The 18,232-nt window shown below is 41.4% G+C and overlaps 1 protein-coding gene across 1 annotated transcript in view; it reads left to right on the plus strand.

The window, feature by feature from the left end:
* The window catches only part of phf2 (PHD finger protein 2), a 170,324-nt gene extending 164,961 nt beyond the window's left edge, over window positions 1-5,363 (plus strand). Inside the window, 2 exon segments of the mRNA XM_034167362.1 lie at window positions 238-556; window positions 5,034-5,363. Coding sequence (XP_034023253.1) covers window positions 238-556; window positions 5,034-5,122 — 408 coding nt within the window. The 3' untranslated portion in view covers window positions 5,123-5,363.
* Window positions 5,364-18,232: the final 12,869 nt, after the last annotated feature.

Below are 18,232 nucleotides of genomic sequence, written 5' to 3' on the forward strand. Positions count from 1 at the left end.
CTGCTCATTTTACAGTCTGACTGCAGCTGAGCTCCTCAGCGCTCTCACCTCCTCAAGCTTCGGCCCCCCTGCTGCACGCAACTGACACAGACATTCCTGTTTTATTAGATACGCATCATACACAAATCGAAGAGGGCCCAGTGTGAAAGGGGCTTTAGTTAACATAAAAAAACAGTCTTTCGTAATCGTAAAACTGGTGTATTCTCAGCCCTCCATTAACAAAATGTCTGTTAATAGGAGGAACAGCAGAAAACCAAGAAGAAGAAGAAGAGCACCAAAAAGAAGGCACTAATGATTGAGGAGCCCCCGAAAATCTCTCAGGACAGTAGCTCACCGGAGCACAATCCGGACTCCCAGGACGGCAGCCTGACAGACCACGAGTTCAACAGTGGAAGAGTCAAGTCACCGGGCGGCCCTCAGCCTATGGCGCCAGGAATCTTCCTCAGCCACAGGCGACCGTCCATGTCTTCACCCAACAACAGCACCCACTCCACAAGCACCAACAGCAGCAGCAGCATGGTGAAGGCGGACCGCGCGGGTTCAGCAGACACCAAAGGTGAGCTGTATGTGGAAGAAGATTTATTCAAAGGAAAAACAAAATTTACCCGACAGTCAGATCAGCTGTAAATGAGGGTGACAGGCTGTTGGAGTTTGTCACTTGATGGGCGTTCTCAGGGTGTGGCCAGTTCGTGGTTTCTTGGCGTTACTGTGCACAGTGTTTAATGATTCCAAAGGACGGACAAACCTGACACTGTCATAATGAGCTTTTTATCCGTGCTTGAGTCACTGGCAGAACCCAAGTTTGTTTGGTTTGTTTCAGTAAAACATGTGTCACCGTAATTAGATTAGATTAGAAAATATTTATTAATCCTCAAGGGGAAACGTAATTTCCAAGGTACAGTTCATACATACACGGGCAGACAACACAATAAAAAACATGAAAATACAATAAAAGCATGATCAGCTTGCCAACACTACGTGCAGCTCGGCAAGTGGAGTAAAGAAGAAGTGAACAGAGCGAGTGGTTGCATCAGCACACAGCATCAGAGCGCAGCTGGTCTGATCGATTATGATGAGATGTTAAATCTATCATAAACATACTTTTACAGCTGCACACAAGAAGGAAAGAACATGCAACTGTTTTACCAAGCCATTACAATGGAAACATAACAAATAATTACTTTTTTAGACAGCTCCAAATGCTTTCTCCAGCTGGAGCATTCCTCTGTGATTCAGGAAGCGATTAGAGCCATTTTCAGCAGGTAACTTGCAGAGAAAATGATTAATCCGCTACGAAATAATTATTTTATATACGCAGTGTCTGGAACAGAGCACGATGTCCAGCTGGAAACACAGCAGGTGGGAGCATCATGACGGCATACATGCAAGTGCGTGCATCAAGTGTGAGCGCACCTTAAGACTGCCTGAGATAGTGTAAAGGATGGTTTCCAAAGATCAAGATGGACTTTAGGCTGCTTTTATCAATGCAGATGCTTCTGCCCAGTAGTGCACAGCATAAAAAAAAAACACTAACCAAGATTCCCTGATAGAACACATGTTGGAGATTGTTGCTAATGTCAAAGGATCTGTTTTCTCAAATGCACAAATGAACTCCATTTGTCAAATAATATCCAGAACGTTGTCCACAAGGTGACATTCACCCTGAGATGTTAAAATCTCTAGTTGTTGGGTTGTCATGCTGACATGCCTATGCAGTGATGCATGGAAATCTGGTGCAGTACCTCTGGATTGGCAAAGTGGAGTGGTGGTTCCCATGTTTTAAAAGGGGGCCAGACAGTGTGTTCCACAAACAGAGGAATCACATTTCACAGTCACACCTCAGATTCAGGAAGAGCAATGCAGGTTCCGACCTGGCTGTGCACCATTGAACCAGCTCTTTACCTTCACACGGATATTGGAGAGAACTTGGAACAATCCCCAACCACTCTGCATGGGTTTTGTGGTCTTGGAACAGGCCTACAACCAAGTACCCCAAGGCGTCTTGAGGGAGGTGCTGTGGTAGTATGTGGGACCAAGTCTACTGCAATGCGAAGTTTGGTCTCTATAAAAGCAAGGTAGGAGGTGTGTCCACATTATCTGCATTTCCTCAAACCTGTTTTTGGTGGGTGTTGGACTGACCCTCTTCACCAATCCTGTTTGTCATTTCCATGACCAGGGTAAAAAGCACAGTCTCCTGACTGACTTGCAGATGATGTGGTTCTGTTGGCCTCATCAGACAGTGACCTCCTATGTGCACTGGGCTGGTTTGAGGATGAGTGTGAAGCAGCTGGATTTGAGGATCAGCACCTCCAAATCAGACAGAAAAGAGTGGACTGTTCCCTCAGGGACAGGAAAAAATTATTGCCCCAAGTGGAGGAGGTCAACTATCTCAGGGTCTTGTTCATGAATGGGGGTAAGATGGAGCATGAGATCAGTAGTCAGATCTGTGCTGTATTTGAAGTCCTGGACGCTGTTCCCGACCGTCATGGTGAAGAAAATGCTGAGCCAGAAGGCAAGACTCTCGATTTACTAGTTAATTTACGTTCCTATCCTCACCTATAGTCATGAATTTTCAGTAATGACTGAATCAACAAGGCCATCGACACAAGAGACAGCAATAAAATTCCGCCATCAGGTATCTGGGTTCTGACACTCAGGGACCAGGTGAGAACCTTGAATATCAGGGAGGGACACCGAGTAGAGCCACTGCTTCATTGCATTGACAGGAGCAAACAGAGGTGGTTTGGGCATCTAGTAAGGAGGTGCGCTAATCACCATCCTACAGAGGTCTTCCAGGCACATCCAATTGAGAGGAAACCCTGAAGAAGACCCAGGACACACTGGAGGAATTGTATTTCCCATCTGGCTTGGGAATGCCTCGGGATCCCCCAGGAAGAGTTGAAGGACTTGGTTGAGGATAGGGAAGTGTGGAGGAGCTGCTTGATCTACTGTCAGGGTGACCTGGACTTGAATAAGCAGCAGACAATGAATGAATGTTGTTCAGTGCACATTATGCTTTTTATAATTAAAAAGTCCTTAAGTGTAAACACCACAGGATGAGGTGTTTAAATCCATCTGAAGATTTAATTTCTCCAAACTGCATCAAATGGCATCTAATATGTTGTTGAATGCACATTTATGCATTCATGTTACTTATGTTTGGATATTAAAAGTCTTTATGTTAAGTAACAGTAGACACTGTGGCGTGCACATGCGCTGCAGTGAATTCCTGTTGTTAAATTGGCCCCAGGGAATAGGTTCAACTTATACTTCGGAAAATATACTACACACAGACACACACACAGCAATTGAGCATGTGACCAAAATATGTGTATTCGTGTTCCTGTTTGTGCTTGGTTCTGCTCAGTATGTTTGAATTGAAGTTTAGTCACCACAGGATGGCGCTGTACATACTAAAAGACGTTAAAGCGCTATATACAACCCCTGGCAAAAATTATGGAATCACCGGCCTCAGAGAATGTTCATTCAGTTGTTTAATTTTGTAGAAAAAAAGCAGATCACAGACATGACACAAAACTAAAGTCATTTCAAATGGAAACTTTCTGGCTTTAAGAAACACTATAAGAAATCAAGAAAAAAAGATTGTGGCAGTCAGTAACGGTTACTTTTTTAGACCAAGCAGAGGAAAAAAATATGGAATCACTCAATTCTGAGGAAAAAATTATGGAATCACCCTGTAAATTTTCATCCCCCAAATTAACACCTGCATCAATCAGATCTGCTCATTGACATTGACCCTATGCCATGACGTTGACCCTATGTGTCTTTTTGCAAGGAATGTTTTTGCAGTTTTTGCTCTATGGCAAGATGCATTATCATCTTGAAAAATGATTTCCATCATCCCCAAACATCCTTTCAATTGTCCAAAATATCAACATAAACTTGTGCATTTATTGATGATGTAATGACAGCCATCTCCCCAGTGCCTTTACCTGACATGCAGCCCCATATCATCAATGACTGTGGAAATTTACATGTTCTCTTCAGGCAGTCATCTTTATAAATCTCATTGGAAAGGCACCAAACAAAAGTTCCAGCATCATCACCTTGCCCAATGCAGATTCGAGATTCATCACTGAATATGACTTTCATCCAGTCATCCACAGTCCACAATTGCTTTTCCTTAGCCCATTGTAACCTTGTTTTTTTCTGTTTAGGTGTTAATGATGCCTTTCGTTTAGCTTTTCTGTATGTAAATCTCATTTCCTTTAGGCGGTTTCTTACAGTTCGGTAACAGACGTTGACTCCAGTTTCCTCCCATTCATTCCTCATTTGTTTTGTTGTACATTTTTCGATTTTTGAGACATATTGCTTTAAGTTTTCTGTCTTGACGCTTTGATGTCTTCCTTGGTCTACCAGTATGTTTGCCTTTAACAACCTTCCCATGTTGTTTGTATTTGGTCCAGAGTTTAGACACAGCTGACTGTGAACAACCAACATCTTTTGCAACATTGCGTGATGATTTACTCTCTTTTAAGAGTTTGATAATCCTCTCCTTTGTTTCAATTGACATCTCTCGTGTTGGAGCCATGATTCATGTCAGTCCACTTGGTGCAACAGCTCTCCAAGGTGTGTTCACTCCTTTTTAGATGCAGACTAACTAGCAGATCTGATATGATGCTGGTGTTAGTTTTGGGGATGAAAATTTACAGGGTGATTCCATAATTTTTTCCTCAGAATTGAGTGATTCCATATTTTTTTCCTCTACTTGGTCTAAAAAAGTAACCGTTACTGACTGCCACAATCTTTTTTTCTTGATTTCTTATAGTGTTTCTTAAAGCCAGAAAGTTGCCATTTGAAATGACTTTAGTTTTGTGTCATGTCTGTGATCTGCTTTTTTCCTACAAAATTAAACAACTGAATGAACATCCTCCGAGGCCGGTGATTCCATAATTTTTGCCAGGGGTTGTATAAGCAGCTCGCATTTTGTCTGTTTTCTTAGTAATGAAACAAATTCAGCAATGAGTTGCTGCAGATGTTTAATCTCCTGTCGTTTCTTGTTCTTTTCACAGCTAAGCGGCTAAAGAAAGGCATGGCTACAGCCAAACAAAGACTCGGAAAGATTTTAAAGATCCATCGAAATGGAAAGCTTCTTCTGTAGCATGCACCAGACTGTTGTCAGACTGGGAACTGATGAGCTGGGTCCCATCCCAACCTCACCCACGTTCACTCATTAAAGCCAACAATGGAAAGGAAGAAAAGAAAAAAAACTGAAACAAGACGGGAGAAGAAGAAAATCATGCATTTTTCAATTTCTAAGAACATCGCTCTTCTTCTCTACTTATACTTTATAACTTTCAGATATTAAAGTGTACAGAACCTACTATAAATATTTTTTAAGAGAAGGTGTCTCATTTTACTACAGCTGTCCGTTGATCAGGGGTCGCTCACACATGGAGTTGGAGAACATTGCAGTCATTCCAAGATCTCTGAAAGTATCCCTTGCATGTATTCGGTTGCATGTATGCGTCGGTCAGGGTTTGGGGATTTTACACTTTAATTCCTAATATATGGATGCAGCTTATCATTGCCACACTGACGACTTGGAGTTGAAATGGAAAATCTCCTCCGTCTGAGCCACCATATGTTTTATTTTATTTTATCCCCCCCCCATGCACAGTTATCCTTGGCTTTGATTGAAGACAACTCAAGCATTTATTTCTTAAATTAACACTTTTGTTTGCAGAGCACTATCAGTGGTGATATTTATTTATATGTACAAAACAAACGCCACACGTTGGACTTTTGAGTGAACTGGAAAGCACAAAGTTTAATCACGAGCAACACGGCTGCAGCGTCAACACGGCTCCTGCAGGTCAATCTGGTCCGGTCCCGCGGGAGCGCACATTAGGGCCCCGTTTTAAACGCACAAGCGCAGTGCGCGAGGACTGTGTGGGTGTTTCAGGTGCATTGGCTCTTTTGATCCAAAATGGATGTAAATGGGAGGATTTAGTGGGAAATCATTAACCTCTCAACCAGCCACATTAAAGCTTGATGCCTTTTAAACGTCTGTGCCAAACACAGTGAAACATTTCAGCAAACAGAGACATAAATACAGGACTCTACAAATGTGCAGCCAAAGAGAAAGGTGACTTTTTTTTTTTGCATTTGTTTTGGTGATAATTAAAAAGCCAATCATGTCATGTTTTGTGCCACAATCAGCTTGTTGCTGGCTGCAATAAGATGCAATAATAAATTGGGAGTTTATATGAACACATATTTATAGTCTATCTCATTATGTCACATTTAAAATTATATTCCAAGAACAAAACATGAGAAATTGGAAGAGATTGTGATTCAGCTTATTAGGTTTAACATTGTCTCTGATCTGTCAGGTTTGTGTTGCCTTTTTTAAGATGTGTTGTTTGCACATATTTTAACAACTGTAACCACACAATGCAAACATATCTGTGTATCTTTTTTATTTACTTTCATAATATTCACGACAAGTAACGCAGTAATTGCCTATTAATATATAGATCAATACACAGTGCTGTACTGATGATCCTGATTTGGCATTAAAGGGGTCATATTGTTCAAAATGTGTTTTTATCTGATTTTTACAGCTAAATATTGTTTAGCATTTGTGTTTAACTTTCTGAAAGTCTGTATGTCTTTGCAGCATGGGAACTGTACTGCTATAAGCAAACTTTAGAGCTGAAACAGCTCATTTGACTTGTGTGACATACGTCCCCGGAGTCCATATTTAATCTCCTCCCTGCTTCGTGAGTCATGACCCATTTTGAAGCGTAGGGTTTTTGTTTTGCTTGTTCCTCCCTCTGAAAATTGTATGATCTGGTTTTTACGACACCTTTTGACCTATATTAGGTAGCAGAAAAGATGTGTAATATGATCCCTTTAAACGTTTTAGTTGCATTTTAAAATGACACTCCTTAATACTTAAGGTATGGTGTAGTTTCAAAACCAAATTTTAAACCACATTTTAGCAGCTGACTATACTCAAAAATATCAGTGCACTTTTGTTTTTCCTCCCATTTTTCATCAGTTGAAGTAAAAGGCCTTAGACGTCTTCTGTACAGACAAAGGGTTTGTTTCCTCAAATTTCGTTCCCAAATTTGTTAAAATCTGTTTGTGAGCACTTCGGCTTTGTCAAGATAATCCATCCACGTAGCTGGAGTGACGTCACAAGATGCTGATTAAACAGCATGATTACTGCACAAATCTGCCTCAGACTGGTCACAGTAAAAGACCACTGGAAGATTCATGAGGTGAAGAAGGTGGATGTGGTGTCCTGAACTGGCTGCGTTATAGCTGTGAGGCAAGTTGGAAAGGACTGGAGACAGCTGATGGTAGTGAATGAATCCTCCCTAGGTGGACAGTCCTGCAGTCAGTGCTACCACCAATGTTGTTTCAACCGGTCTCACAACTACATACTTGTTCTCATGCCAGCTTCTTTTTCAAGATCAGTTGTACATTTTTATCCCCCTCCATGAAATAAGGGGGACCATTAAAATGGACTTAATGCATGCGTGTGTGCCTGTGTCACATTTTGAGAGTCATAGATTGTACTGTTGCGCCTTTCTGAAACATTACTTACCTGTATCATATTGTAAACAGGTGCAAATGTGACATCTACGCATATGGCCTTAACTCAGATTTCCAAGCTCATCTAACATAATGGGTGACACAGACATCCACCGTCTCACCCCAAATACCACTTTTTCTCTCCAAATATCAATTCTAGAGCTTACATTTGTATTGAACACCTATAGCAAATCATGTATCCCGACTCCCTTTAGCACAGTACATTTGACCTTGAACTTCAGAGTCAAGGTCAACATGCAAATGGATGAAAAATATCATTTTGGGGGTATTTTTTGCCTTCTTAGCACTTATAAAGCCTAATTTTGCATTGAGCACAATGGAAAATCAGCTCCTCTGAACTAACTGCATTTGATCTTGGATCTTAGGTTCAAGGTTGCACATGATAATGAATGGAAAACTACTCTTCCTGTATATTGGCCCTTTTCCACTCATTTGTCACTGTCTCCCGCCATGAATAGGGGGATCATTGAAATGGACTCCATGCATCCAGCCATGCTTATTTGTTGAATTTGTCACCATGTCATATCAGCATAATAGGCGGGGGACCTCAGCTGAGTATTGGCTTGTAGAGTGGGCTTTTCTTGCAACCTGCCAAGACACATCTGTGCAGTAATCTTGCTGTTTAATCGGCATCTTGTTATGTCACGGCAGGCAGACGGACAGAATATCTTGGTAAAGATGAAGCGCTCACTAACATGGACATGTGAACGGAATTTCAGAGAAATTAGCCTTTTATGTGCATAGAAGTAATGTTAGATTTTATACTTAAATGCATGATGAATGGGAACGCAACCAACAATACGGCACATTGATATTTTTGTTGAGTATAGTGTGTTGGGGGCGCTGCTTTGAGTGAGGACATTTATGAAGGAGCATCCCTTTAAATGCATTTACAAATTCTTTATTTTCTCTTGACACAATCCCCATCTTATCTGCTGACTGTCTTGTGCCGTAAGAAACCTCCCAGCGTCTCAGTGTTTCAATGAAATGTCCTAAGTTTTGCGCCGCTACACCCACAAAAATAGCAGACGTTTCCCCTCAGAAAGATGCCCGTTTAGAATGAGGGACCCCAAAAGGACGTGAAGGGTTTGTGACACCATCACACTAAATGGGAACTGTAGTGAATGATAAGCCTCATCCATGTCAGGTGTGCACTTACACGGGGATACTTTCTGTCTTCTTTTGCTTTACAGGCAGCACCGCAACCTTCACACAGTCACAGTATGTAGAATGTAGCTTGTACCTAGCCTTTTAAATTACTACTGTTTCTATCCTCCCCCTTAAGGCTTAATTCTACATCTGCTGGGTTTACTAATTATAAATAAATATATATAAATATAAATAGACTATAGAGTCCTAATTTTGGAGTTCCAACTTTTTTTTTTAAGATGTCATCCTTTTTACTTTTTTTTAGGTGTTGCCTGGAAAACAACTGAAGATAATAATAATAATACAAAAAAAAGCATATTATTGTCATATGGCCTTACACAAAGCTTGTATGTGATTCTGTTTGAACAAAGAGACGATGCTTTGAGGAAAAATTATATAAAAAGTAAAAAAAAAAATTTCTACAACCAGCCTCTTGTTCGAGTTCTAGTATCCTGAAGGGTTTCAGATTTATTTTACTAGCACCTTGTGAAGTGTTTATGTGTCAGTGATGTAATTTATTATTAATGTTTGTAGCTTTTTATACCTGTACAATTCTTAAGAGTTTTTTTAAAATATTTCATCCACTTGTGAGATAACCTTCGCCGAACGGTTTTCTTTTTGCGCGTGTGTTTGGGGTGGGGGGGGGGGTGGGGGCAGCACTTACGATTTTACACACTCGACGTCTGTTCGCAAACCTTTTTTTAATTTTTTTTTTTTTTTTTTTTTTGCTTGTTTGTTTTTTAAATCTCCATCTTGTCTTCACTCAATGCTCTTGTCGCGTAAAGATTTCCAATGTTACATTTTATTGTTGATATTCGATGCATAAGGCAGCCGCGTCATGTTTGAGTTTGGTCTGTACGTTTTAGCAATAGCAGTGTCCTCAGTCACACGTGGAAACCGCGTGGCCACTTCGTGAAGGAAACACGTTGCGCTCCGATCAAACTTTGTCAGTGGGACATTTTCAGGTTTTAATTTGTACAACATGTGTGTTGCTTTGTTGTGGTTTATTTTTTGTATGTCCGACCTATTAAATGCATTCCCACTGTGCCAGGACAGTGAATGATACCTGTTGTAGCTGTCCTTTCCTCACCGTTATTTATAGTACTACTATGTATTTACGGTCCTTTTAGAGCTGAATCTATATTTTCTGTCTTGAGACACTTATGTTCAGTTCACTTTTCTAGGACATCATGGAATGCTAAATCCAGAGGAACAAACATATTGTTGAATATGATTGCCACCTTGTTTACTTTGCATACAGTAACTGTGGAAAACTTGCTTTGTAATGTGTTCCTCTCCCGCTAACACGCGACAGTTTCGCTCATCAGTTCTAAAACATGCTTCTGGATTTGCATTGTCACGCTTTGAAGTTGGATCAAATCCAGCACCACACTTTGAAAAGATTACCTGTCCTTGAGTTCTTTGGCCGGTTTGACCTTTCAAGGTCAGCCTAACCCAAAGGTTATCTGACAGAAAGTTGATATATAACTTCATATTAGTGTTTAATAACAACCATAGATGTATCTTACCCCATTCCTAGGAACAGCCGATATGGACCCGGACTACACCAGAAGTGTGCAACTGTGCAAGACTCCCAGAAGTGCACAATGCCGTGGTCCAAACCTTTTATGTATTTCATAAAAAAACTAAACACTGTCCCTTATGACCCTGAACTATTTAAGATAATAATTTAAAAAACAACAATAACAATGTTGCAATGTTGCTTAGCAACTGAGAAATCAGATTGAGCCTCATTCTGACACCAGAAGCGACTTTTCAGAAATGGTATTACGAAAAAAATTTGCGTTCCTAAATATAAAACATGTATAAACACTGTGACTTGTCCTGTTATCAGACTTTGATCTGCCCCCAAATCGTCAATCAGTCCACCAAATTTGATTCCAACTCAGATCAAAACACTATTTTGTTCATAGATGTAGACTCAAAGGACCCAGGACGGTTGTATTTCTGAGATAGGGCATTACCCCAGCGCCCTCTAGTGGCCGTTTTGTTTGTCTGAAAACAATGCTGACCTCAGTACAAATGCATGTAATTTGTTCACTTTTCAAAGGGGTCAGACTCGTCAAGAAAGTCAGTTTAATGTAAACTGGTTCATTTAATTTCAGGTCAGCTTGGTGTATAAATCTCATCGTTCCAGGCAAAGTTAGAGACGAAACCAAACCAGCTATAAACAAGAAATACAGCCCAAGTCAAAGTACGAATTCTCACCTTCTGATTGGCCACTTTGCCGGAAGTGACTTGGTGCTGATCTCAACACTTGGGCACTGCAGTCTCATTTGAGGGTGGGAGCTAAATGGCTAAAATGTGATGCAATTTTTCTGCATCTGTGGACAGCCCTCGTCTGTCCCCAGCAGAAACACGGCACTTTCTCTGAGTTTTTTGGGCAAATTACACGCAAACAAAGTGAAAATGCAAAGAAAAAGTGAAGATGCGGTGGAAAGCGGACATGTGTTGCAGTTTGTTTATGACCCAATGGGAACTGAAAAAAAACTGCACTTTTCACAACTGCTTCGGTGATTGCAGCTGTGTGGGGGAAAGACTAATCCCGGGCGGAGTGTGGGATGTGCTGTTTTCAACCGGCACATCCACCAGATGATGGTGAATATGCTTTTTAAGTTTACCCAGCTGGGCTGAATGGTTTGTGCTGAAACAACCACCCTCCGCCTTGGGATTAGTCTCTACCTTTCTTCCTCCTGCTTTTCTCCCTTTATACAGCACCTCTTGGGCAAATACTGCGGCATTTTGGTGTTGCATTTCATTGCTATGCTGATGATACTCAATTGTACATGCTGATAACAGCTGGTAATCTCATCCACATAAAATCCTTAGAACATTCCCTTGCATCAATAAGATGTTGGATGTCTAGTAACTTCCTACTTTTAAATTCTGTTAAGACTGAAATGATGGTTCTTGGTCCAGCGAGACATTGGCATCAATTTGACCAGCTAGCGCTTGGCCTGGGTTCATGTGTCATATATACGGACAAGGTGAGGAACCTTTGGGTAGTTTTTGATCCTATGTTGTCTTTTGACTTCCACATTAGAGATATTATGAGGACTGCTTTCTTCCATCTGTGAAATAGATGATTGCAATGTTTTATTTTCTGGATTGCCACAGTCCAGAATCAGGGGTCCTCAATTGGTTCAAAATGCTGCTGCCAGACTTTTAACACAAAGCAGAACGTTTGACCACATTAGTCCCATAAGGTCCTGCTACTGGCCTATAAAATTGTTCATGGACTGGCACCGTCCTATTTGGCTGATCTACTTAAACCCTATGTACCGGCCCGGGCTTTGCATTCACAGGACGCAGGCTTACTTTGTGTCCCTAGGGTGAATAAAAGTCTGCAGGAAATACAGCCTTCACTTATCATGCCCCAGTCCTGTGGAATGCTATCCCTGTGTTAGTGAGGCAGTTGGATTTTGTTGAGACTTTTAAGTTGCAATTGAAGATGCATTTGTTTTCTATTTTATATGATTAACATATTGTTTTACTATGCTTTTATTCTTTTAGTTTTTTTTTTTTACTTATTCTTATGCTTTTAATCTTTTAATTATGCTCTTTGATCTTTTGGTTTAATTTGTTGTTTTTTGTGAAGCATCTTGAGGTGACATTGTCGTGATTTGGCACTCTTTAAGTTCAATAAATTGAATTGAATTACCATGTTTGTGCCGGCTGTCCCCGGATGTGGTCATATCCCGCGATATCAAGCATGGGTTCAAATGATACTGCAGTGCCCTATTGCACAAAGTACAGTGGTATGTAAAAGTTCGGCACCCCTTATGATTTCCATGATTTTCCTTTATAAATCATTGGTTGTTTGGCTCAGAAATTTCAGTTAAATATATCATCATATAGCAGATGAACACTGATATTTGAGAAGTGAACTGAAGTTTGTAGTATTTACAGAAAGTGTGCAATAATTATTTAAACAAAATTAGGCAGGTGCATAAATTTGGGCACCCTTTCCATTTTATTGATTTGATTACATTTAGCACTAATTATTGGAACATAATAATTGGTTTTGTAAGCTGATTGACTCTTGACCTCCTTACACAGGTGAATCCATTCATGAGAAAGGGTATTTAAGGTGGCCATTTGCAAATGTTTCCCCTCTTTGCATCTCTTCTAATGAGTGGCAACATGGGAGCCTCTAAACAACTCTCAAATGACCTGAAAACAAAGATTGTTCAACATCATGGTTTAGGGGAAAGATACAAAAAGCTATCAGAGATTTCAGCTGTCAGTTTCCACTGTGAGGAACATAGGAAATGGAAGACCACAGGCACAGTACTAGTTAAGGCCTGAAGTGGCAGGACAAGAAAAATCTCAGATAAGCTGAAGCGAAGGATGGTGAGAACAGTCACAGTCAACCCACAGACCTGCTCCAAAGACGTACAACATGATCTTGCTACATACCCTAAACACTGCTCAAAATCTACAAAGGCATTCATGCAGAGGAACAAGTACAATGTTCTGGAATGGCCATCTGAGTCCCCAGACCCGAATATTATTGAAAATCTGTGGTGTGATTTTAAGCGGGCTGTCCATGCTCGGAAACTAACAAACCTGACTGAACTAGAGATGTTTTGTCAAGAAGAATAGTCCAAAATACCTTCAAACCAGAATCCAGACTCTCATTGGAAGCTATAGGAAGCGTTTCGAGGCTATTTCTGCAAAAGGAAGATCTACTAAATATTGATGTATTTTTTTTCAGCATTTATTGTCGACTAAAGCCTCAAAACTCTGCCATCTACTGTTTGGGATGCTACATCACATCATGGTGTCAGAAATTTTTTTTTTACCTTGGATTTTTCTTGCACCCTCACATATTAACATCATCTGACAGAAACAAGCGTACAAGAATACTTATGCATGTGTGACGGAGGGCAGCAGAAGTCGCTGTACAACAGTAGTTAAAAGGCCTCACTCCCCTGACAGCTTAAGGAATAGTCTGGCCACTCAGACGAGAGCCTGGGTTTTTAGCCAGCTGGTGAGAGCATCCGTCTCCCGTGCCTGAAATCATGAGTTCCGTCCCAAGGGGAGCAAGTGGAGAGGAGTCAAAAACACAATGCAGAGCAAGCTGCTACACGTTAACATCTGCAGCCTATGGTGAGTTTAACAAAGTGGTTCATTTGGGTGATGGGGCTGCCCTCTGAGACATTATGACTGATTCTGAGATCCCCCACAACTTGCTGGACATCATAGCTTGTTTGTAATGATCTGAGTACAACTGGGGACCCTTGAGCAGAGAACCACACAAGAAGATTAGCAAAAAGTTCTTTATTGTTTCTCTGGGGATAGGTGAAGGTAAAAAAAACCCCGGAATATTACACCACAAAGCAGCCACATCTGTGAGCGATAAAAGATGAAGTACATCTGTACAACAGGCAGGAGGTCAAAATACAGAAGGCTCTCATGCCAGGCACCAGAGTCCAAGAAAGCAGGTTAAGAGACAAGGCCCTGGGCCAGGCAACAAAGGTCTGCAACAAGAAGACAAGAAAACATACAGGACACTGGAGAGCTTGACATAACACACAAGCCAACCTGACAGAGAGGTTTAAATACACCGGGACGTAATCACTGCAATGAGAACCAGCCGAAGAGTAACACAGGAAGAAAGCTACAGAACACACACGAGGAGGGAAAAGTCAAAATAAAACAAGAAGTTACATGGGTGGAGCGGAATGTCATATATACATGTGACATACATATACAGATGGGTGCAGCATCTCTGGCTTCTTCCCAGTGAATTCTTGCATTCATCAGTGATGTGCTCTGGCTCCTACTCTGTTAGATGCTTGCATGGACTGGATCTTGGGTAAGGTCAGGGACTGGCATTGGTGCCTTTGTTGGCGAGGAAAGATTTACTGACATTTGAGTTCGTGAGTAATGCTGTGACCTTTGCAGAATCAATAGATACTTTGATGTCCATGTGTGTATGAGTTTCTGATTGTCCCCAATCAATTCTAAGATCCAGGGTTTCAGTAACGTCCTGGACTCAGTCATCAAAACTGTGTCACTATGCAGTGAAAGTATCAATCTTATCAGATTTGCTTGTGTCTGCAGTGGTGTTCATGTCTCTGGTCCCACAGCCTTTGACTGAGAGACACTTGGGACTTGTAGAGTAGTGATGTCACTGGACAGAGGTGTTAAATAATATGATACATCAGCAGAACAATGTGCCAGATTTTGGGTCCTGGTCCTACCTGTCTTTAGCAAGACTCGGATATGGAGTATCACCTGCAGTGAGCGAACATCAGCTCCAACATTTTGTCCAAGTGCGCAGGTTGCTCATTGTTGAGGACACCAGCCGCTGGAGAAGGCCAAGGACACACCCGCATTCCACCTGGTTGCTTTTGGTAGGTTGTGATGAACTGGTTGTCTGTTGCCTGGATGGTTGCCAACTAGGACTCGGGCGGTTTGTTTGTGTGGTTGATGCAGTCACATGTGGCACAAGTGCATGCTCCCAGACCTGAAGTGGTGTTTTATCATCTCGGCTCAAGTTCCAACTCCTTACATATTAATTTGGAATGTTCAGATTCTAGCAGCAGGGTGGTTTTGTGGTTTGCCTCATGGTGAGAAGGTGGAATTTGGAGAATCTGTATGGAATCTGCTTCTCTCTGTGTTTGTGTGTGTTCCCTCTGGGTGCTCCGGCTTCCTCCCATTCCCAAGGACATGCAGGTTAGGTGAGTTGGTGACTCTAAGCTGACTGTTGGTGTGAATGTGTTTGTCTCTATGTGTCGGTCATGTGATAGACTGGCACCCTGTCTAGCCAGTACACCACCTGTGCTGCCATTAACTGCCGGGATAGGCTCCAGCCCCTTGACCGGGAATAATCAGGTTCAGAAACTGGATGGAAGGAAGTTCAGAACATTGGTAACATCTCCATGAATCTTTGTCCAGTGCTTTTTAAATCCAAAAGTCATCACCTGCTTGTTTTCCCTCCTTCAGAGTGCTCTGCAGGGGGCAGCAGAGTGACGTGTATCGCAGAACAATTTAACATCTGTATCAGATTTGTTTCTCTCTTACAGTGCATCAGTAATGTCCTGCTGTATTTTAAAACCACATTTACACTTCAGCGTCTCCGACACCAAGCATGAACGGCTAAATTCTGTGCACGAATAAGTTAGCATTGTGCTCTGTACGTTTTCCGGGATAACAAACGTGACGCTGGAACTGAGCCATAAACTCAGACACATTAATGATCACAGGTACGATGTAGCGAACAATATTTTATGCACAATGATAAATCAAAGTAGCAAAATTTAGCTCCTCCCAATGACTATTGGCCCCTCCCTAACAAGCCTCATGAAGGCTATAACTGTAATAACACAGAAAAAGATAGCTTTATTTAAGGTAATGTCGTGGTCTTTCTTTTGGTCGTCTCAGGATGTCTTCTTTTAGATAACACAAACTAATTGCAAGTGATTTACTAGAAAAGGACACAACACTTTGGAATAATTCAGCCTTAAGCAAGATAAAATGCACAGTTGTTAAGTTTATTTAAGCCTTCGACACAGAGCTTATACAAACTGAGTCCTCTAGAGAGATTGAATATGTGACGACTGCGCTCATCTATTTATTGGAAGCCCGCGGGCATCGCTCCTCCTTCGACTTTTTTATTTATTTTATTCCCAAGACATGGTTTTCTATTGGAAGCGTCCTCTAGTGAACCCTAAGCAGGTGTTAGGCCATTATTTCAATGTGACAAACGCTCCCCATTAAAACTTGAAGGATTTTACACTGATTTTTTTTAAAAGACCTTCGGCCACAGGTGCAGCTGGCCTGAGGCCCCCTGCACCTGGCCTGCGGGAAAGCACCTAAGAGGCCTTGGAAAGCCCCTGACAGACCGAATGACTAATAGTGCCCTTTTTTGGGTTGAACACCTGCTAGTTCAGCCAGAGGACATACAGTTCAGATCAGGACACTTAATAGTTCATCATAGTTCAAATAAGGACCTAAAAATTCTTCTACAGTCCCTCCTCTGGGACTCGAAAGAGTCCCATTACATCAACTATACTCTTGGGCTGTTTACTGACAAGACATCCTCATTTGTGTATTGCAATAAAAAAGAAAAACACATCACTCGAATTACTGATAACTCTGGTGCGGATATGAATATAAGTGATACTTCACACGGTAAATATATTTAAGTGCAGGTGAACCTACATACTAAGGCACAAGGTGATCAATTAGCTGGATTATATCAACGCAAGGTGACATTCAAACATTGAGTTTTGGTGTAATTCAAGGCACTTAAAATGGCCACATAAAACAAGTTACATCAACCTCTTAATCATGGCAAAGTAAAGGCATTACATTGACATTAGTGCAACCAATCATCTTCTGGCATCTATTGTCTCACTCAACCAGAGGCTCCAACCCATTATACCTGGTTCTACATATTGTTTTGTTAAAGCGTCACACATTTATTACTTAAATGCATCAAATAACCCCTACATTACCACTATTTAGTCAACCAATCAAGAAACTATTCTAAGGTTAGCGCAGCTATATCTAGTTAAGTGATAAACACAATAAATGGTTTCCCTTCATGTCCGTCCTTAAGTCATTTGCCTTAGTCAATCATATAATGGTTTTCATTATAGGCCATTTCTCAACATTTTCCACTTTGTTTTTCTTCTTTTGTTTTCTAATGCCCTTTTTGGCCAGACGCCAAATTTAGGCGATGCATGTCTCTTGAGGCATGCTATAATTTAAGAAAAAGGGGTCCCTATGGTGCATCTTTACTACTAAATCTCCAAACACGCCGTGTAAGGGTCCCCTTTTTATAACTTTGCAATGTGATATCTATGTGTATGCATTTAGCTTTATCTGTGTTACGCAGATGATGGTAAGGACAGACATTTACCCGACCTTCGTTACTAACATATATCCTTCTTTGTTTTTTTATTTACACTCAGATTTCTGAAACCAGTCCGCAATTCAAACTCAAGAATCAAGATCATCGTCCGTTTTCAGTGCCATTACGTCAGTCCGCGCTCCTCAGCATTTACTCAGCGTCTGAAGTTTTGGGAGAAGTTGGGGAATATGGGGAGGTTGGCCTTTCAGGGGTAGTGGGGGAAGGATCAGGAATTCTGGCTTTCAGACAGTCGCGCAGTTCTCTGATGGATCTTTCCAGCTCCTTGTGCTGCTTGGCCAGGTTGTACAGGGCCCCCAGAGAATTCTTGCCCACATTCAGGGTGGTGGTGGCCAGCCCTAGGTGTTCCCTCTCCATATGCTCCATCATGCTGGCTAGCATGTCCATACTAGACTGAAGACCACACAGTTGAGTATGGAGGCCCTCCTGAGCACAAGAGATGTTGGCATTGTCACGGTGTATCCTTAACAGGTATGCAGCTGTCTGACTCAGTTGTGGCATGATTTCCTCAAATAGTCCATGGGGAATGTGATTTGTGAGGGGCAGGAGCTGCTCCAAGGTTTTTGGAGCAGACTCTTGTGGAAGGCGAAG

This window comes from Thalassophryne amazonica, chromosome 3 (assembly GCF_902500255.1).
Source record: "Thalassophryne amazonica chromosome 3, fThaAma1.1, whole genome shotgun sequence".
NCBI lineage: Eukaryota > Metazoa > Chordata > Actinopteri > Batrachoidiformes > Batrachoididae > Thalassophryne > Thalassophryne amazonica.